Source organism: Molothrus ater, chromosome 12 (genome assembly GCF_012460135.2).
Source record: "Molothrus ater isolate BHLD 08-10-18 breed brown headed cowbird chromosome 12, BPBGC_Mater_1.1, whole genome shotgun sequence".
NCBI lineage: Eukaryota > Metazoa > Chordata > Aves > Passeriformes > Icteridae > Molothrus > Molothrus ater.
In genome coordinates, this window is record NC_050489.2 from 12,516,065 (window position 1) to 12,536,951 (window position 20,887).

The 20,887-nt window shown below is 47.8% G+C and overlaps 1 protein-coding gene across 1 annotated transcript in view; it reads left to right on the forward strand.

Moving 5' to 3' along the window:
* The window catches only part of NECAB2 (N-terminal EF-hand calcium binding protein 2), a 70,941-nt gene that overhangs the window by 34,897 nt on the left and 15,157 nt on the right, over positions 1-20,887 (forward strand). Inside the window, exons 3-4 of the mRNA XM_036390596.2 lie at positions 1,830-1,938; positions 18,570-18,595. Coding sequence (XP_036246489.1) covers positions 1,830-1,938; positions 18,570-18,595 — 135 coding nt within the window. The remainder of the gene's footprint in view (positions 1-1,829; positions 1,939-18,569; positions 18,596-20,887) is intronic.

Sequence of the window (20,887 nt, forward strand, 5' to 3'; positions counted from 1 at the left end):
GGACAGTTTGAAGGTGAACAAGCACTGATTTATGGTTTACAATAAAGTGTTCTATATATAAAGAATTGTTTAGCCCTTGTGGGATAGAAAAGCTGTCATCCTTTTGATCTTGGTGCTTGAAGATGTGCATTCATTGCCAGTGAGGATCAGAAGAAACCAAACCTTGATCTTAGCTAGGATCCTGCATGAATAGGAGCACTGAGGGGGAAAAGCCTCCTGAGCAGTGGTGCAAGGTGGAGAGGTGGAGATGAGAGGTGTGGATGTGGCTCCTGCCTGGAGCCTTTTCATCTCCTCCAGGGACAGGATGGCCCCACAGGGTGAACCTCCAGGTGACACTGGGGGATGCTCCAAGCCATAGGCTCTTGCTGAGGTGCAGGTGCTTTAGTGTTCTGTAAACTAAAAAAAGCAGATTTGGGACCATTCCCTGAGCTGTGCATTGCAATTCTGCACCCTGCCTGCTGCAAAAAGGTCACATTTTGGGAAGGAATGGGGAAAACAATAAAGGCAGCTGGACCCTGCTGTAGCCATTGTGGTGCTGTGGAAATGGTGCCCTCTTCACCCAGTGTTGCTGTAGACTGCTCTCCTGCTGTGCTCCTTCCATAATTGCCAATTAAATGGGCATCTTAGACTCAGTTTATCACTGCTCTAAATTTGTCTATGCCAGGCAAGGGAAACTGGGTTAGCATTTGGCAGTGCAGGTATGTTTTAGGAGCAGCAGTCTTACTTTGGGGAAGGAATATTGACGTATATGTGGAGAGTTGGATAATTTTTTTCCTCTAGCATCATTTCCTGAAAAAGAAACAGCAGGGTTTATTATTGATTTGATTAAATAATAAATGATACATTCTCCTACCACAAAGTAGGCAGCATTTCCAGCCTGTGACTCTTCTGTGGGTATGAATGGAAAGATTTTAAATAATATGGGACCTGGGGTAGATATTCCCCCCTGCTGCACACCAGAGTGTGGTGTCAGCAGCTTGGACAAGAAATGATAAATTAAAGTTTCTTTAGAGTTTCTTTTGTCTTTCTCCTGTTGCTTTATTGCTGAGCTTCTCAGGAGCTTTCTCACAGGAACAGCTTTCTCTGTTCCTGTCCACAGGGCACAGAGCAAGGCTCCAGATTTACCTGTTACATGTAAGCCTTTGTCACCTTATCAGTCAAACTTGTGAGAGTCTTTCTTTCAGCCCCTTCTACATGAATTTGATAATTTCTTTTTCTTCCCAGTCATTTAAGGAGTCCATAGTGGCCCCAGTATTAGATGAACACTGGGACCAATATATAAAATAAGAGAAAGTCTTTGGCCAGATTTCCACATCAGTGAAATAGCTTCCATTTAACATTTCTGTCCAGAGCAGGGACATGGACTGTGCTGGAGAGGATGCAGAGATGGCAGGAGATACTGCTGGGTCTGTTGTAATTCCAGCCCAGGGTCTTTTCCTATCTGGTAAATGTCCCTTAATGAGCATCCTGCATCATTTGAACATAGGGTAGACAAAATACTCCATAATTTCTTAAATGTAATTCAGTTTTAGGATGAAGCTCACCAGTTTTTCCTCTTTGGTTTTGAGCCATGCTTTGGGTTAAGAGCCAAATTTGTTGCCAATGGCCAGTGCATCCATACCCAGGAGCATCTTCCTCTGCTCTGGGCCAGCCAGAGCTGCAGGGCTCCACCCTGAGGCCTGCCAGCTCTGCTTTGGCTGAGGGACAGTTTTGCAGAAGCACTTGGAGATAATTTTGGTGTGAGCCTTTAAATCTGTAAATAAGTCTTGATTTTCAGCCTTGCCCCCTCACTCTGCTGTTCCCTAACGGTGCTGTGTTGCTGTTTGCAGACGATGGGAAGCTGTCCCTGGAGGAGTTCCAGGCCTTCTTTTCTGATGGGACACTCAATGAAGAGGAACTTGAGAAGCTCTTTCACACCATTGACTCAGACAACACCAAGTAAGCCCAGGGTGCTGACACCCTTCCATTTCACAGTGTTTGGATCACAGCAGGGGTGTGCAGCAGCAGTGCTTCAGCTCTGCAAAACTCTGTAAAATCTCCATTTCTCCTTGGTTTGTGTCTTATTCTGACAGCCATTATGATTGCTTTCGTCCTTGTGTTTTTTTCAAGCCATTTTCTGGCCTTTGCAGCATTTGAAATGATGCTTAGTTTAATGTGGGCATTTAAACTCCTCTTTACCTTTTTCACTTTATCTAAAAGCTTTGCTGTGCTATAAAAGGCAGCAGTGTGAATCTCTCTAAGCATGGACCCATCCAGTCTCTTTGTGGTGTCTCTGCATCCCCTGCACCTGGACCGTGCCTACTTCACTTCCAATCCAAAAAATGCCCTGGCAAGCAGTGATTGTTCTAGCACTTCAAGAAACAAACCCCTTCATCTCCAAGGTGAGCTTCCTCCCAAGCCCTGTAGGCACCACAGTGGCTGTTTGGCCTCTGCTCTGGTCCCACAGCCCAAGGGGCCCCTCTGGGCACACAAACCTGGCCAGGGCAGCGAGGGCTGGACCAGGAGCAGCCCTGCACTGTCAGCATCGTGCCCTCAACAGCAGCAGGGGAAATGATGGCAGGGAGGGTTCTAGGTGTGCCTTCAGTTTGACATGACATCAAAGTTGGAGCTAAACCTGGCCCCTGACTGCTCTCCCTGAGCATCAAACACCTGCAGGCTGTGCCAGGCCACCAAATTGAGTTGACAGGCTCATTAGCAGCTGTTGCTTCCTTTCCCCCTCTGTCTTTGTCTCTCCCTTTGCCTTTGGTGGGGTCTGAGGTGTTTGTGAGACCCTGACAGTGCCTGGTGCCAGCAGCATTTGGGATCAGCCCAAAGCCATGGATTTCTGGTAGGAGCCCCCTGCCAGCAGGTGACAGCAGCACAGAGGACACAACCCACTGCTGGGTTTTCCCTTTCTGAGAGGAATCTGCCTTCAAAAGCCTGAGTGGTTTTGTCTGTTGGAAAATACAAATGAAAACCGGCTTTGAGTCACATTCCAGTGTGACTCTTATTCCTCTGGAGAGAAAACATCTGTCCAAAAAGCTGAAGAAAAGAGAATCCAATTCCAAATGAGAAGTCTTGAAGCAAGTGATTGAAAAATAATAATCTGGTTGATTATAAATCCTTCTGGCATCAGGGAGATGGAGCTTTGCCCATGTGAGTGGTGCATTTTTTGCCACCCATCCCAAAGATCCAGTGGAAGGCAGTGATTGTGCTGGAGGGCACTGGCACCAAAGCAGCAGCTGTAAAACTCATCAACACAGTACAGGGACTATTGAAGAATTTCCAAGAGCAAAGCAAATGTAAGGTTTCTCAAAATCATGTCTTTTCAATGTGTGTACCTCCCAAAGTTTTCCAAGGTCGAAAATACCAAAGACCAGATTGGTATTTACCTTTCCCTGAACCAAAGAAAGTTCCATGATCTTATTACTCTTATTACTAAGTTTAGTGATCTTATTACTTAAACTCTGGGAGTGATCCATCCTTTCTAAAGGCTCTTCTTCCAGAGCTGCTGCCTCATGCTTTGTGGGTCTGTTTATCCAGCTCCAGGTGATGCTCCCAGATGGGCTCCCAATAGACTCTGGGACTTGGCTGCTCACCTGCCCCTGTTCTGAAATAATTTCTGGCATTGCCTGAGCTTATCAGTGCCCACCTGGCCTTTGGAGGGGTGCAGATGGTTCATGTGCAATCCAGGGACTTGGGGTGAGTGTGGGGATGTTTCTTCTGGTCTCCTTGAAATGGGAAATTTGATTGCAGCCCATTTTTGCTTGGGGATTGTAGGGAATTTGCAGCTTCTCCAATCCTTAGTAAAGGATGTCTTCTAAACTGGACAGAGAGAAAATGTGCCATTTGTCAATGCCATGCAGCAGTGCTGCTGGCAAGGAGCCTTGGTGAGCAGCTCCCAAGTGTGACAAGAGCTCCCACAATCCAGCAGGGATTGTCTTTGGCCAAGCTGGCTGATGGAGTCATCAATACCTGTTAGGGACTGAAACGTGCAGAGAGCAGCAGAGCATCTGCTCTTCTTGGCTGGAAGGAAAAGCAACGAGCTGGTCACGCTTCCAAGTCAAACCCTTGCATGAAATTGGCACTTGTTTATTGATTTAGAAAGCACAGACATCTACAGAAAATTTATCCAGCTGGGCAAGGAAAATATTCCTTGTTTGTAATCTGCAAGAGCTGCCTTAGTCTTCAGAAGACCTATTCAGAGCCAGGCTTCCTTCTGCAAAAGTGTTTTTCTCTTTGAACTGGGTAATTTGCTTGATGCAGTCTTGCACCCAGTAAAGTCCTTCAAGTCCAAGTCCTGTGTGCTCTCCCCTTGCTGTGCCTTGGGCACCTGACAGGGAATGGGTTCTGTGGGAGCCTGGCAGGGGATGAGCCCCCAGGCCCTGGGGCTGCAATCCTGAGAGAGAAGAGTGGAGTGGAGCTTTCCTTTTTCCATTGTACAGGGGAGCATAGGAACAATATTAACTTGATCTTTCCCAAAGGCTTTTTGAATTACAGTCTTTTGCTAGTTGATAGAAGTTTATTTATTTTTAAGTTTTTTGAAACTCTGCTTTGTCTCCCCTTTTTTTTAATATTGACCATTGAATCACAGTTTTTTGCTATTTGATAGAAATTTGCTTATTTTTAAGTGTTTTGAAACTCTGCTTTATCTCCCCGTTTTTTTTTTTTAATATTGGCCATTGTGTTTGTTTAGTGTGCAAAGCAAAGTTTGCTGTTGAGATTACATTACAGCAAGAGTAGAAAATGAAGAAGATTATGTTCCTGCTGATTATTAGTAATTGCTGCTACCAGCCAATTACAAAATGTTGATTCAATTTCCTGGAGTATTTTTAGAATCGGAGAGCTGCCTTACTGGAGTAGATAAAATGAATGTCTGTACCAGTTTCTTGACTGGGATTAGCTGGGGAGACAGTGGGAAAGAGAAAAGCTGGGCAGAGGAGAGGGAGGCTGAGGTGGGTTGTGGGTGCAGGAGGAGCTGTGCTGCTCTGGGGGTCAGCCCTGGGGTGCTGTGGCTGGAGGAGTCTGTGCTCCTGTCCCAGAGCTCCCTCTGGCAGCAGGGTGCTCTTAGCAGGATGCTGAACTGAAAGGGGAGATTCCAGAATAACCCAGCAGCACCAAGGAGCTTTTTCCGTTCTTCTTGGCTGCCTGGGAAGTGTCTCTAGGGCATTAATGGTGAGGGGTGCTGGGCATGGGCTTCAAACACCCAGCCCAGGTTTTATACCAGGTATCTCCATGCAAGAGCTGTGCTGTAGGTCCCACAGTCACCAAATAACTCATCTGGCAGCAGGAACATGCAAAAGGTGTCCTCTGTTCCTCTTGGCATTTTTTGGCAAAATTATATTCACAAGCAACAAAAAAGTAGCATTTTTCTCTCTGTTGCTCACACTGTCTCTCCCCCTTCTCTCTTCCCAGCTACATCTGGGGGGCAAGAACAAGACATGGCTGGGTAGGTTTTCACCACTAGTTTTAGCTGTTATTTCAGGAGGTTTCAGCAGTGCTCTTTGGGGAGCTGCCTGAAGATTACTGGAGAAATAATGATATGTTACAATTAATACCAAAGCTACTGGAACAGCACCAATATTGTGCCATATATGTGCATGTGATATATGGGCACACATAACTAAATATATACTTTTTGTTTAGTAGTGGAAATGGGCTTTATAAATCATTGGATTAATGGTTACCTGGGAAATTCAGTTATATTTGCAGAGTTGTCTACACACCTGCTTACTTTTCCCTAACAAGATGTATCAATTTTAAAAGGAAAAAGTCTTTGCAGGTACAAGGTCAAACAAGTTTTAGGGTCACAAAGGAACAGATAAAACCCTTTAAAGGTATTACTGTGATAGTGGACAAAGCTTGCTTGCCTGGCTCACAGCTCCCATCTCCTGCCAGCTCCCTGGGCTGGCACCAACTCCCCCTCTGCATCCCCTTGGATGGAGGAAGCACCTCTCAGCTCCTGGGAAAGCACTGGGATGTCAGACACGGCTGTTGACCAAACAAGTGTAGTCCTTGCAGGGGATTTTAAAAATTCCTTTTCTGCCTCATTCATTTTTCATGGCTGGAGAGGACAATCCTTTGGGGAGGGATCTGCTCACTGGAGCAGGACTGCTCAGATGAGCTGTACAGGTCCATTCACAAGGAGACAAGGACATGGCATTAGCATTCTGCTGCTCTGTCATTTGTTATCTCTTTGCTAGGCTTACAGCTATTCTTCTAATGGCTTTGTTCTTCCCCTCTCCCCAGTCTAAATGAGCTCTTCTCTCCAGTGGCAAGCACTAGAAGAGGCTGGAGTGTGTTGGATAATTAGCAGCAGCTTCTCAGAAGCCTTTGCAGCTTCCCCAGACTGTCACTGCTGCCACAGGATTGTGACAAATGGAGAATTGAGCTCCTGAGCTGTGCTCCTGTACTGCCCCTGGCAGGGCCACCTCCCATCCCTGAGGCTCTGAGCTGGGGCAGGCTGTGCTCCAGAGGGGCTGGCAGGGGATGGAGGGGAGAACTGAGCACCCACCTTTGGGGTGCTGAACAGCATCCTTCTGAGGACAGGAGGGCACCTTCCTGCTCTGACCCCCAGGGAGCACAGGGAGCTGTGTTAGAAATCAGAGATTTGGGCTCACGGTGTTATAAATCAGAAATTTGGGGTCACTTCAGGGTGCAGAGGTGCAGGCTATGGTCAGGGTAGGTACCAGCCTGGTCAGAGCTGGGGGACAGGTGCAGGGCCCCCCCAGAAGCAGGCAATGGTCCTGATGAGCTTCTCTGCCTGCACTAATTAGCCCCACAGTGGAGCAGAGCATGTCAGGCCCAGGAGCACTGTGCCAACACAGCTGTGCTGCTTCCAGCTCTGCAGTCAGCTCCAGCACTGGAGGGACCCACAGTGCCAGGCAGGACAGGGAGGGAGCTTTGGACTGTCCCTGCTTTTACTGGCATCATCAGCTGTGGGGGCAGAAGCTCTCAAAATGTGTCTTACACTTTCCACAGATTGATTTTGGTTCTTTGTTACTTTGAGTGCAGCAATACCCAAAGGTGAGATGAGTTTCTCAGCCCCCCCTTCCAGCACAGTCCTGCTCCAGAGCTGGACACCTCCAGTCCCTCCTCCACAGCAGCCTGCTGTCCTCCTGCTCCAGTCCTTATTTCCCCCTGCTGGACAAGGTCTGTTGTTCCTGCTTTCTTTGGCTGCCACTGTCCCTCCAGGCACTATGGGAGGTGCTTTCCCTTCCCACCACCCACCCCAGGTCTGGTGTCCTTTGCTGTGAGACATCTCCCTCTGAGAAAATCCATTTTTTGGATTGTGCAGGGAGACTTCAGGAGCACTGCTCTGCTCTCTGTGCTTTTCTCTGGGTTTCTGCAGTCCAGTCCTCTCAAATTTGAACAGAAAGTGCTTCTACTTCTTGAGCAAGAACAATGATGATTGTGATTGAGTATTTTTTCCTGTTTTTTTTTCTCCCCCTCCCTAATCTTGGCTATTTGCATTGCAAACCTGATTCAGTGGAATGCTGTGTTTGTCTGAAGCCTGCACTACAGAGATGCCTGTGCCCATTGAAACCAGCTTCATTTCTGAATATGGAATGTTCTCAATTAACTCCCTGGGAAATAAACTATGGCTGGTTTAATCAGCCAAGATTTTGATTAACTGATTCAAGAGATAGTTCTTGTCTCTTCTGAAAGGGACAAAATGATTGCACAAAAATTACATGTCTTGCTCTAATTTCTGGCTCTCAAGAGCATGGGCACTTGGTGGATTTTGTTTATGTGGGAGATGGTTTTGAGTCCTAGCTTATTCTTCTTTAAACATGTCATTTAAACTATACAGTGCTGTATTTTTCATGTAAGTGAAGAAATGCTTGGTGCCAAGGCTGGTGCTCAGCATCTGTGTGCTGATAGAGACACAGAATGTCTCAGGCTCACCAAAGAAAAGGGGTTTTAAAAACAAATCACCCAGTGGGAAGGTCACTGCAAGAAACACAAAGCTGAAAAACTGCACAGAATCTTGTTTGAACTAACATTTGAGACCATTTTTCTATTTCTAATCCTATTTCCCAGGTGTTTTCCCAGGCAGGCTCTCTGCCAGGTCCCTGGGGAGAGGCTGTCTTGTGCTGAGGCAGGTTGGCTCTGGGAGCAGCAGGCTGGTGCTCACTGCAGAGTGAAAGGACTGGGGAGGGTTTATCTGTGCAAATGGAGTGCAGAACTATCATATCAGGGACCTTTCTAGCTGGGAAAGGAGCTCAGCACCTTATTTTGTAGATTGTGCAGGGCCATTCTGCATCACTGGTTTTCCATTCTAGGGAATGGAAAGACACCAAGATCTTTCATTAAAACCATAAAAGTGACCAAGATATTTAATTCTAACCAGCCACTTGTGTTTGAGTCATGTCTGAGGCATTCAAGGAGATGGTAGACTTTGCTTGCAGCTCCAATTGTGCAAATTTACTGGGTTTTTTCTGGGTAAATGTGCTTAGGGCACCAGCATCAAGCAGCAAATGTGTCCAGCTGCTCTTTGGTGGGCAGAGCAAGCTGTCTGCCTGGGGACTGGATTTGGGAGGAGGCTTTTTAGGCAACTTTTCAATGGCAGAAGAAAAGCATTCATGAGAAACAAAGACATTGGGGGAAATACAGCAAGAGGGTCCAGGGATGTCTTGCTTTACTATTCTTTTACTTGTTCCCTGCCAGTTGTGTGCTACATATCCAAACCTGCACATTTGCTGCTCTAATTTCTTCCTCTCCTCCATACAACTTTGGTAATAAACAAGATACCTACAAAATCTAAAAGGAGGAGAAGGCTGATTTACTTTTACCTCATGCTCTCAATATCTTGTTATTTCCTTCTGGCAATTACAACTCATTCAGCTGAGTTCTGAACAATCCCTCTCTCTTTTGCAGTTCAATGTTACAGAGATTACAAGTAGAAATTGGATTAGCCCAGGCTTTCTTATCAAGTGGAAATAGGCAAAATGTTAAATATTCAGTGATCAAAAAAAGGCCATTTCTGACTGGTTTGTAGCGTTGATAGTTTGTGCATAAAAACATTAGAGATCCTCTCTCTCCAAAAAGAGCATTCATTTGTTTTAGTGGTCTGCTTTCAAAACTGAGCTAAAAGAAATAATGAGAGCTTAAAAACACGGATGTGTGACTTCTTTTGCTGTAAAGGAGAGGGCCAACAAGTGGAGGGCAGTGTGTGTAAAAGCAGCTGGAGCCTAGCTCTGCCGCAAGCCGGAGGTATCTGTGCCATTACCGTGTCCCCGAGAAGGTGAAATGTCACCGCGCCCTTGCCTTGGCTGCCGGGGAGGGCAGGACGGGGGCGCAGCGGGGTGAGCGAGGTCGCTCGGGCTGCTGGAAATGGCTCCTGGGGGTAACTCAGGGGCTTAGAACCTCTCTGAACCCGGGCAGCGATTTCCAGTCCGTGTCGCGAACCCTCGCAGCCTTTCCGCCGCTGTAAGCGGCTCATCCCGCGCTCTCTGCCCATCTCCTCCTGCTGTCCCTGCTGCGGGGGGTGACACAGCCCTGCCCTTGCCCGTGTCCCCAGGGTCCCCGCCGTGCCATCTGGGGGGTGGCCCGAGCCCCCAGCCCTGCCCAGCGGGCCCGGGAGGAGCCGCAGGGCCGGGCCGCGGATGGGCAGGATCGCTGCAGCTGATCGCTATCGGGGAGCGCTGCCGGGGATCCCTCCCGGTGATCCTTCCCGGTGACCCCTCCTGGTGACCCCTCCTGGTGATCCTTCCTGGTGATCCTTCCTGGTGACCCCTCCTGGTGATCCTTCCCGGAGATGGCTCCTGGTGATCCTTCCTGGTGATCCTTCCTGGTGATCCTTCCTGGTGATCCTTCCCGGAGATGGCTCCTGGTGACTGCTCCCGGTGACTGCTCCCGGTGACTGCTCCCGGGGGTCGCTCCCGATGACCCCTCCTGGTGACCGCTCCCACTGATCACTCCCGGTGCTCCCTCCCGGTGATCCCTCCCAGTGACCGCTCCCCGTGCTCCCTCCCGGTGTGCGGGGCCGCAGCCGCTCTCTGTGAGCGCTGACCGAGCTCGGGCACGCTTGTTCTGTCCTTTGGCCGGCCAGGCTGAAAGAGGCGCTCCTTGGGTTGGCGGAGCAGGGGGTGGGAGCCCTTCCGGCCAACTTTGTGTTTCTGTGGGTTTTTAAAGCATTTTTCTGAGCGCTCCGCTCAGAAACACTTCACCACATAGAAACCCCGCGTCACGGTTTTGTGAATGAGCATCACAGGCTGAAACCGTTCTTTTCCCTCCTGCTACTTATTTTGTATTTTTCTGCAAATAGGGAATCCATATCGCGCAAACCCTAAATAGTTACAGCAGCTATCCCTGTGACAGAGTTTACATTCACAGCAGTCCAAGCGCACCGCGAACAGCTGGCATTTAAAAACTCTGTCTGAGGCTGACAACAAAATGGATGTGCCGCCAGCCAACTGCTGTATTTACTGCTCCTGAAGTGCGTTTGGGAGATGAAGAGCGGGGTTTACAAGCAGGCTGTGCTGCTGAAAACACTGCATGGGACCAGGATGTCAGAATTAAATAATCAGCTATCTCAATGCAACGTGATGATGATTTCACAGAAAATCGTGCAGTGTTTCCAAAGTGGGGACCCTGAGAGCAAAGAAGTTGCCTGTGCTGCCTCTGTGCTGACCATGACGTGTCCAGCCCATCCCTCCAAGGACTACAGTCCCAGCTTTGCCTGGCCCTGCCAGGTGATGAATATAATCAACACAGTAATCATCAATTTAATACATTTGGAAGTGCCATCCCTCCTAGCAGCTAGGTTACTTGTAGGCTGTAATTAAACCTGCCTTCTCTTCTTTTCTTTGATGCACTTGTGGGCAGAGTGATATTTTCCAAGAAAAAGTCATCCATTAAAAAAAAAATGAGGGTTTTGATGTAATTTATTAGGAATTTGGCACATGCAGAGACTTGAAAATGTTTCATACTGTACTAAATGTCTGTTTTACTTAGGGTGGTGACTATGCTTAGAAACTGTTGGATTAAGCTTAGTAAATTAGTATGCTGCATTGATATATTTTTCAGGATATTAACTGTGCTGTTAGCAGGAGATTTTTTTTGTGTTATCATCTTGTTCAGAGTTTTTGTGAGCTTTTCAAGAGATTCTTCTTTTGTGAGTGAGTGGTAAGAGGTTCTGGTCCACTGTGACAATAAACCATTAAATGGTTTTCCAAGGTACAAGGAATGATCCAAGAGGACATTGCCAAGGCTGGTGAGGGGCTGGGAACACAAGCTCTGTGAGGAACGTTTGAAGGCACTGGGGCTGTTTAGCCTGGAGAAGAGGAGGCTTAGAGGTGACCTTATTGCTGTCTACACCTTCCTGAAGGGAGGCTGCAGGCAGCTGGGGGTCAGTCTCTGACAGAACCAGAGGACACAGTGCCTGAGTGTGCCCGGGTGTGCCCGAGTGTGCTTGAGCGTGCCTGGGTGTGCTCGAGTGTGTCTGGGTGTGCTTGAGTGTGCCCGGGTATGCCTGAGTGTGCACGAGTGTGCCCGGGTGTGTTTGAGTGTGCCCGGGCATGCCCGGGTGTGTTTGAGTGTGCCTGAGTGTGTTTGGGTGTGCCCGAGTGTGCACAAGTGTGTCCAAGTGTGCCCGAGTGTGTTTGGGTGTGCCTGAGTGTGCCCGAGTGTGCCTTAGTGTGCCCGAGTGTGCGCAGGTGTGCCTGAGTGTGCTTTAGTGTGCCTGAGTGTGCCCAAGTGTGCCTTAGTGTGCCCGGGTGTGCCTGAGTGTGCCCGAGTGTGCCCGGGTGTGCCCGGGTGTGCCTTAGTGTGCCCGAGTGTGCCTTAGTGTGCCCGAGTGTGCGCAGGTGTGCCATGGTGTGCCCGGGTGTGCCTGGGTGTGCCCGAACGTGCCATGGTGTGCCCGAGAGTGCCTGAGTGTGCCCGGGTGTGCCCGAGCGGCTGCGGGTCCGGGTCCCGCTGCTCAGGCTGTGCCTGTCCCCAGGGGAGCCATCGGGCGCACTCAGGATCTGCCTTGGGGCTTCCCCAGCAAGGAGGAGCAGGAGGTGGCAAAGGGGCTCTGCTGGTGCTCCCGGTCATAGCCGCAGGTCGCTCAGCTAAAGGAGCAGCTCTGGTGATGCTGGAACCTCAGTGCTGCCTCTCTGCGGTGCTTCTTGTCTGCCTTGGGCAGGGGAGCCCAGCCTGCGGGGAACTGAGAGCTCCTGGTTTCTCTCTGTGCTGCTGCAGGTGAGCAAGCCCACCATGGACCCCCTGTGTGACTGCAGCAGCTTCACAGGGTCCCCTTGAGCAGGGAGGGAGCAGCCTTGAACAGGATGAATAAAGGCGTGTGTTTTATCCTGAGCCTACCACATTTACTGTGCTTGTTTGTAGAGAAGGTCAGTTCAGTTTACCTTGAAAAATCAGTGTTTTCCAGATTAGTGGCTTTTAATGAGGATTCTGCTGCCCTGGTGCTCCAGAGGGAAGCACACAGAGCAGAGCTCACAGCTTTGGGCACCAGCACTTCCAGTGAATGTGGGTGTGTGCTTTGGAAACTGGATCTGGGCAGCAGCTGAGCAAATGAGAACTCAGACAGCTCTAAAAAGGCAAGGGGCTGCAGAGAAAACCGTGAAACATGACTGTGCAGTGGGCCTGACTGCAGGTGTGCAGTGCAGCCCCAGTGCTGCTCACCTTCCATCCTGCTGAGCAGAGCCACACCTGGCACGGGGTGTGAAAGAGGCCAAACTGCCCCATCTTGGTCATCATCTGCCTAAATGCCAAGGAAAGGTGTACAAGGAGCAGGAAGAAGCCAGCCCCCAGGTTTAGGTGAGCAGAGCATCCTTGGGTCAATAGACTTCAGCCCAGCTGGTGAGGGAAAATCCTGTTGATAGCAAGGGCCAGTAGGAGGAGAGAGACCATCTCTCAAAGGACATAGAATGTGTTATAAACCCCAACCCTGCACCACAGGTAATGAGACTGTACTACAAAATTAATATGAGAAAACTTCATACAAAATCCTCCTTTAGTTTCTCTCTATTTCTGGGATAATCTTTGCCCCTATTTTTTTTTTCCTTTATGTTACCAGGGCTTTGGAGAAAATCATGTTTTGTTGCTGGGCTTTCAGAGGCCCTTACTGTGCTCTCCAGGCGCTCAGTGGTGGAGCACATGCCAAGGGAAGGATAAAGTTATTAGTTTTGCTTAGGAGAAGGCAGCATTTTCCTCCCCTTCAGGAGCTCCCATGGAGCTGCTCTCCACTGGTGTTTTAATCTTAATCATTGTGCTGGATGTGTCCCAGTTAGGTGCTGATCCATGTGCACTCTGCAAAACCTTTCCTCTTTCATATAATTCAGATTTTGGGAGGAATCTCTGTCTGGGAGGATGATGAACCCTGTGCCAGCTCATTCCTCATGGCTCCCCATTTGTGGTACTCTCTGCCCCACTGGGAAAAGCAAATTCCTGCTGGGTTATTCCAGGCTCACTGTCTTTATTGTTGCACTGGATAGGGAGCAGGGCAATTGTGCCTGCACCAGTATGTGGTGCACCACCTTAGAATTATTCCTGTGAAGCACACCACAGATTTATGTCATGCAAGAAATATCTGGCAGCAGATAAAGACCATCCCTTAAAGTAAAGCCAGGTGGGCACAGAACTCTGATTGCCAGATTGCCACAGCTAAAGAATGAAGCCCAAAACTGATTTGTGTTCTGAATCCTTCTCTGCCTGTATCATTTGAAGCTGAAGGTGGCTGGATGCCCCTCTGGTTCTGGACAGCCTTGACATATGGTTTCTGCCGTTCCTTTGCATGTGGCACACCAGATTTTGGAAGTCCTTTTATAAGTAATACCATAAAGGTGGTCTGGGTTTTTTTTCTTAAGCAATCAGGTGGATATAAGGGAGGTATTTGGATAGGCCTTAGGAAGGATTTACCAGGACTCAGAAGAAAAATGATGGGCTTGGAAAGTTATTTAATTCTTTAGAATTATTCAGCTCCTGACTGGCATCCAGTATTTGGTATTTCTCTTGCTCTGCCTGGCATAATTTCTCTCACTCTGGGGTTTGTGTAAAGCATGTTTCATTGAGCTCAGAAACTAAAGATCAGAAGTGACCATCTGTGACCCCTTAGAAGGCATCTGGATGCATATTTGCCACTTCTGAGGTGTTGAGATAACACAGTGCTGTTGCTGATGGGGCTGGAAGCCTTATCATCAGATATAATAATACATTCCAGCTGCACTTGGTGTTTTTTAGTCTTTCCTAAATGAAAATGAGTTCTGCAGGTGGTTAATGCTGGAGGATAATTTGTTTCCGTGCTCGTTTGAAGCCTTGTAGCAAACCCAAAGCTGTGAATAAAAGATGGAAATAAAAGTAGAACGTGATTTCAGGAAAAAAGCCCTTCCATTTTCTGTGCTGGTGAAGTGACTAAGCCGTGTGGCTGCTGATGCAAACCTTTCATCTGCCCAAGGAAAAGGGTTATTATCTTCAGCTGAAGCTGACGGGACTGAGCAGCATTTGAGCAGCACATCCAGGCAGATATTTGCATGAGAAACATGAGGATGAGACTTTGATGTATTTGCAACTTCTGAATCCCCGTTATGTTTTTGATTGTACTGCCCTTTGGGAGTGCCTGGGACACCTTTCCTCTGGCTGAGCTGAAACCCAGGAAGGAAATTTCATGCTCCTCTCCTCCACATTATCTTTTTCATTCTGAGATAACTTTTCCTCTCCTCTCTTCAGCTGAAGTCTGGAAAAATATGTTAAGGACAGCAAGTCAGAGGCCATCAGCCTTGCCTGAGGGAGGCAGGGAGATGCTGGGAAGGAGAGAGGCTGGATTCCAGAGTCCTGGCTGGGTTTGCTGCAAGGAACCTCTGCAGGTCAGCAGCTGCACTGGACCAGGCCATCCCTGACTCTGCTGAGCCCTCCTGAGATGTTCTCTGGGTGCTCCCTCCTCTGCTGTGCTCCACTGGGCTGGCTTATTAACAGCTAATGCAAATCATCATCACAGGGAGTATCCAGAAATAGTATTTTTTTTTTCTGGTGGAAAACATTGATTTGCTTTAAGAAAATGTTAGGTTGATCTGGACCAATGAGCTGGAGGTTCTGAGCCAAGAGCTGGAGGCTGCATGGTACCATCACCCACCCAGAGGTGTGGCTGCTGGGATGCTCAGCCTGGTGCCATAATCCCTGGGCTCTTGGACACCCTGATGCAACAGCTCCTCTGTCTGATGGTGCCTTCTTCCCAGGATAAAGTCTCAAAGATGGCAGCATGTTTCAAGAAAGGCATTCACAGAAATAAAAAAGTTTATGAACTGATGGAAAAGCAGCAGGATCAGTGCAGGACAGCTCTGATAAAACCTGTCCATGGACAATCCCCAGTCAGGGACATGGCAAGAGAGATGTGACTTCCCAGGGATCCTCATTAGCTCAGGTGCTCTTCAAAACACAATTTAATGCTGGGTGGGGCTTTGTGGGGAGAAATGTTGTTCTTTCTGGAGCATGCAGGAGGCACAGCCATTACACTGGGCAGCCTCTTGCTTGCACAAGCCATGCATCAGTAATTAGTGGACAAGTTCACTTAATTAAGCCACTGAGGGGATGCTCTCACAGCATGGCCATTGCTCTTTAAACTCCTTTGCTCTTTAAACTCCCCCACACACAGGAGGAGCATCACACTTAGAGGTCTTTTTTTTCTTTGAAATAGTTGGGTGTGAACCAGGAGAGAAAACCATTTCCCTATTGCCCATATGTTTATCTCATCAAATGATCCCAGTGTCTTTAAAAGGGGGGAGTGGTGGCAATAAATTGTCCTTTTTTGTGGCCACAGTAGTTCATGGCTTGGGCTCTGCCTTTCCAGAAGGTGATCTGGGTTGAAATCTGTGCTCTTGTGTTTGCTTCCTACTCCTGTTGGAGCAATTGTGTGCCAAATGCAGATGGAGTATCTCCAAAGTACATCTTTGCCTTGGAAAGTCACCTCAAAGGGTGCACACCCCCAGCAAGGCTGGGGATGCAGGGTTGTGCTGCTCCATGCTACAGCCTCATTGGTTGGAAAACAGAGAAAAGGCCTGGATTTTCAAAAATATTTGGATTTTCTTAATTTTTTTTTTTCTCCTTGGGAAGAAAGACTTTTGTTTTGGAACAAGACTAGATATATGTGGGCTCTACAATGCAGAAAAATTTTATGAGACAGAAATCTTTAATTATTCCTTCATTTCTACTTAAACTTCATTATATTCTGCTTAGTTAGTTGGGTTATGGCTTCAATAAGCTCTTGAATTAGTCATATTAATGTAATAAAAATTGAAAGCTAATTCACAGCCAAGTGTTCTGGTACTTGAAAGACTTTTGAAATTATTTTCCTGAAAACACGAGAACAACTTGTCACGATTTTTCTTTTTAGCTTATTGTTGTGTACAGCAGTGTTAAATATTTGGCATCTGAAAAAAAAGTTGGTAACTAATGCTCACGTAAATGTTTTTCTTCTGAAGGGATTTGTGATACCTGATTGCTCCAAAAATGTCCTCCGAAGGGAAGCTCAGGGATGGAGGGTTAGGGATGACAAGGGAGCTCATCAGGAGCTGCCACCTCCCATCTCACCAGCCCTGAACCCCAGATCCTGAATATTTGCAGAATAAAAATCCCTACTGGTATAACCCAAGTGGGGCTTAGTTACTAAAGTATTAAACCACCAGATCAGCCTGTAAATTGATTTGTGGCTGGGTATTGCACGTGGCTTTTGCTGTGCAGCTCCCAAGCTGGGCCAGAGCCCCCCTGTAAGAGCAGTGGGGACGTGGCTCTGTGTCAGCAATGTTCCCAGCAGGCAGACTCCTGGGGGATGGAAACAGCCTGCTCAAGTACCCATTGATTTCTCCTTACAGTTTTTCATCTGAACATTATCATATTTTTTTATTAAGTCAGCTTGTGACTTCAGTAATTTCTTTCATTAGCTTTATTCTGAAGGCAAGATGGCTTAAAATTAAAAGCAACTTCTCAGCTGCGTTAACATTCAAGCACAATTAAGTTAAATCACACAATGGCAAGATGTGAGGAAATAAAAGACCGATTTTGGCAGCAGCAGATCAATTATTACAATGCAGAATCACATGGAATACAATAACATATTTTTTTTTCTCAGTAACATGCCCTAGCTGCAAACCCATAACCACGTCAGTAGGTGTTTATAAACAATAACTGTCTTCTGGAAAATATTATTGAAACATTTTGTGGGTCATGCTGCTGTCAAAGCTACTTTTCACATGCTGCTGTCAAAACTACTCTTCATGTGTCTGCAAGCAACATTTGACTTCCCAGGCTGTGTGCTGGAGAGAGCCTTGGGGAACAACCAGCCAGGGTCCTGGGGCTGTGCCAGGGCTGGAAATGCATCTGCTGGGGGCTCACCTGAGCTCCTCTGCTGCTGCACTGCTCAAGTTCTGTGTTGGGAACCACCTGCTGCAAAGTGCTGAGCAGTGCCAGAGCCCCTGGGACCAGGAGTGGCTCTGGTGCACTGTGGGTTCAGTGATCTGCCCATGAGAGCACCAGGGAAGCTGAGCCCACAGCTCCCCAGGGGGTTTTGTAGGATTCAGGGAAGTAATTCCAGAGTTTGAGGAATATAAGTCTCCAAGAGATGAAGATAAATTAGTGCAGGAGCTCATTTTGCAGAGAGGGGCAGCTGCAGCTTGTGCCACCAGCCCTGCAGGAGAGACCCAAGACAAGAGGTGACACCTTGGCAAGCAGCACTACCCAAAGGGGCTGTGGTTCAGCACCACCTCCTTTTTCAGCAGGAGACAGGCTCAGGCAGCACCTCCTGGGCTCCAGGCATTTGTGCTTGCCTTGGTCTGGGTGTCAGGGCAGGGCTGCAGGAGGATGCTGGCAGGGAAAGCCCTGATCCACTTATGCTGGCAGGTTAGACAGAGCAGGGACGAGTTTAGGTAAAGAAATAACTTCCCAGGATATAAATGGATGGATAAGATATAACTCTATTAAGGGGTCATTCCAGTCCTTGAATGGCACTAATGATTGTGTGGGAATAGGAGGCACAAAGAGATTAGCAGCAATCTTTATTTCCCAAGCAGCTGGTCTGTTGAGATGTTGTTATGTAAACTTAATGTTCCTGTGTTAAGGAGTAATTGTGCCATTTTGTCTGGAGGCAGTCCCAGGCAAGAGCTGCTTCATAGGGGCAGAATTAGGAGAATTGGTCCATTGAGAAAAGTATATTTTACAAATTTTTATTCTGAGTAAATGGGAACAAACACATTCCTGTGTGAGTGTCTCACCGGGGTGTTGCCAGGCTGGATGTTTGTAAGGAAGTCAGAGGAGCTGATGTGCCAGGTGTGCTGGGTCCCCCTTGGGCAAAGGTCCCTCCTCAGGGGGGATGTACAACTATTCATTTCCCTCTCAGGGAACATCCAGAATAACTTGTGAGCCTGTTCCAGCTGCACAGATGTTGAAGATGCCCTGAGTGAACCAACCCTGCTCTTCTCCACAGGCTGTCCCCACTGGTGGCTGGGGGATGCTGAGGGTGTGGGTGATGTTGTTGGAGTTAAGCCTGCAGGAATTCTAACTGCAGCCTTCATCTGTCCTTGTCATTAAAGTTGTCTTTCTTTCTCTCTCTTTCTTTTTTCCTGCTTCCTCCCTGCCTTGTTCTCCCCCTCTTGCAGCAATGTGGACACCAAGGAGCTCTGTGGTGAGTGCACTCCCTCCTTTGGGCAGCAGCAATCATTGTGTGCATGAGGGCCTTCAAAGGTTGCATGAAACCCTGCAGAGATTGCAGTGCTGTGGAGCTGGGGATCTCAGCCCTGCTGCTGCTCTGCTCCTTGTTCCACAGGAAAATTGGCAGAACTTTTTTCATTTCTGTGCAACACAAATGGGGTCAGAGCTAAGCAAAGTACATGGACCCTGTTCAATAACAAGCTGGATTTTCATTTCTGGAGGTGTTGTGGCTTCCAGCTTCACTCTAAAGTTCAATAAACTCATCTCCCTCTGCAAGACCTGTAACATGTTTCTCCCCAGGCCAGCCTTCCTGTTTCCCAGCAGGCTCTCTGAGGAGTGCACTACCTCTGCTGTACCTCCCACAGCTTGCAAAAATTAAAGGCTGAACAGAAAACCTGTGATAATATTTTGTCCCACACCTTGACCAGAAAGGGGATGTTTCCTGCTGGGATTTCTGAAGGGCTTTGCTTCATTAGGAGGTGACTCAAACTGCTCCCTCAGGTGTATTTTATTGTGGATGCTTGATATTGGGAAATGCTTCCTGCACCCCAGCTTTTTGGGAGGAGATGGGAAGAGAGGTGCATAGCCTTGCAGAGAGCTCATCCATCTCTTCTCCCCTCCTGTGCCAGGATACAGAAGAACACATGAAGACACCTCAGCAGGTCTTCACCATTTACCTTCATCACTTTGCAGTTAATTCCAGCCCTTGGAAGCCTGGCTGGGAGTGGGTTGTGCAGACAGAAATGGGGTTACTGGTGCCTGTGCCAGCACCAGGCAGTTACTCCCTATTCTTGATACCTTAAAGACTTCTCTGTCCATGGGTGTGCCTGCACCAGGACATTGTCCAGGGTTTCTCTCCTCCTGGTGCACTCAACCCCTGCCCTCACCATTTTGAGCATCCAAGCTGGCAGCAAAAGCAGCAACAATTCCCCTTTCCACTGGTTATTTCTGCTTGTCCTTGCTTTGGTAGGCAAGAAACAAAGACTTCTATAAAATCCTTTTGGTTTGGTGAGGATATGAAGGGCTTGTTCCCATCCCTCCATTCCTACTGCAGAAGGTCTCCTTGCCAGCTGACCCAAGAAATCAGCTCTGGGGTAACAATGGCATTGTTTAACCCCTCACAGCTTCCTCCATCACTCTGATAAAATCAGGAAATTACATGGCTGTCACCCAGTGTGATCCTATCTCACTGCCTCTCCCAGGGGTGAAGCTGCCAGGAGAGAAGGGAGATAAACCCATCACCTCCTGGGAAAGCTGGGGAAAGCCAGAGAAAGGATCCATCAGCCCAAGTTCCTGCCTAGATCTGTTATCTGCTACATATCTGCCCTTGCCTGTGATTTATTTGCTTGCTTCTCCTCTAAGTATTAAACATAAACCCCCAGTTTGTCTAAATGGGAGCTGTGGTGTCTCTCTTGAAATGGGTTGTGTGTTATAAAATGTTGAGAGCATCTTAAAAGTTATTTCTTGAGCCCTGCAGCTTCACATGAATAAATAATGCTAAAGCAGCAGAGCTGAATACTTTGTTAAAGTCAGCTCTGCTCTCCTCCCATGTGCTCCTCGGTCAGTCTCAAGGGCTGTGCCCACAACAGCTCATTTCCCCTGAAATGGATGGCTCCAGCTTTTTATTTCAGGACTTAGAAAAAGTCTTTACCTATCAGATCTGCTCAGTTTTTCTTTCCCAAGTAGGAAGGAAAAACCAAACAAGCCCACTGCAATGAGAGTGAGCTGTTTACTTATCATGGAACAGCTGCTGTCAGTCATGCTGTGACATTCCGGTTCTGCCAAAATCTGCTTCCCTTTGGATATGTTCTCAGACTGTAAATAGCTATAGGCACTTCTAATTAAGCCAAGAAAACCTAATTAGTGGGATTGTTTCCTGAAGTTTATGTCTTGCTGCACTTCACAGAGATGTCACCTCAGTGTGAAACTCCCTGTCCTAGGCTGAGGAGCAGCACTGGTGGCTTTTAAGGAACAGCTTTTTCTGTACTCTGTGTCAGTCACCAGAAAAGGGAAAGGACAAGGATGGTACAGAGGATGTGTGGCTCCTTCTGTGGAGAACACGTGATTTTGGGCCCAGCTTGCAGCTCTCTTCTCTTCCTTTGAAGGCATATTTTACTCTCAAAAGCTTGTCCAACCTGTGATTGTGGGCTGAGGTGTAAATGTGACAGGAATGTAGGGAAAGATGTAAGGCCAGTCTCAGCTCATATAAACTGGGGTGAATTGGAAGGCATTTGAATGCTTTGAGTGGCAAAGAATGTCAAGGGAA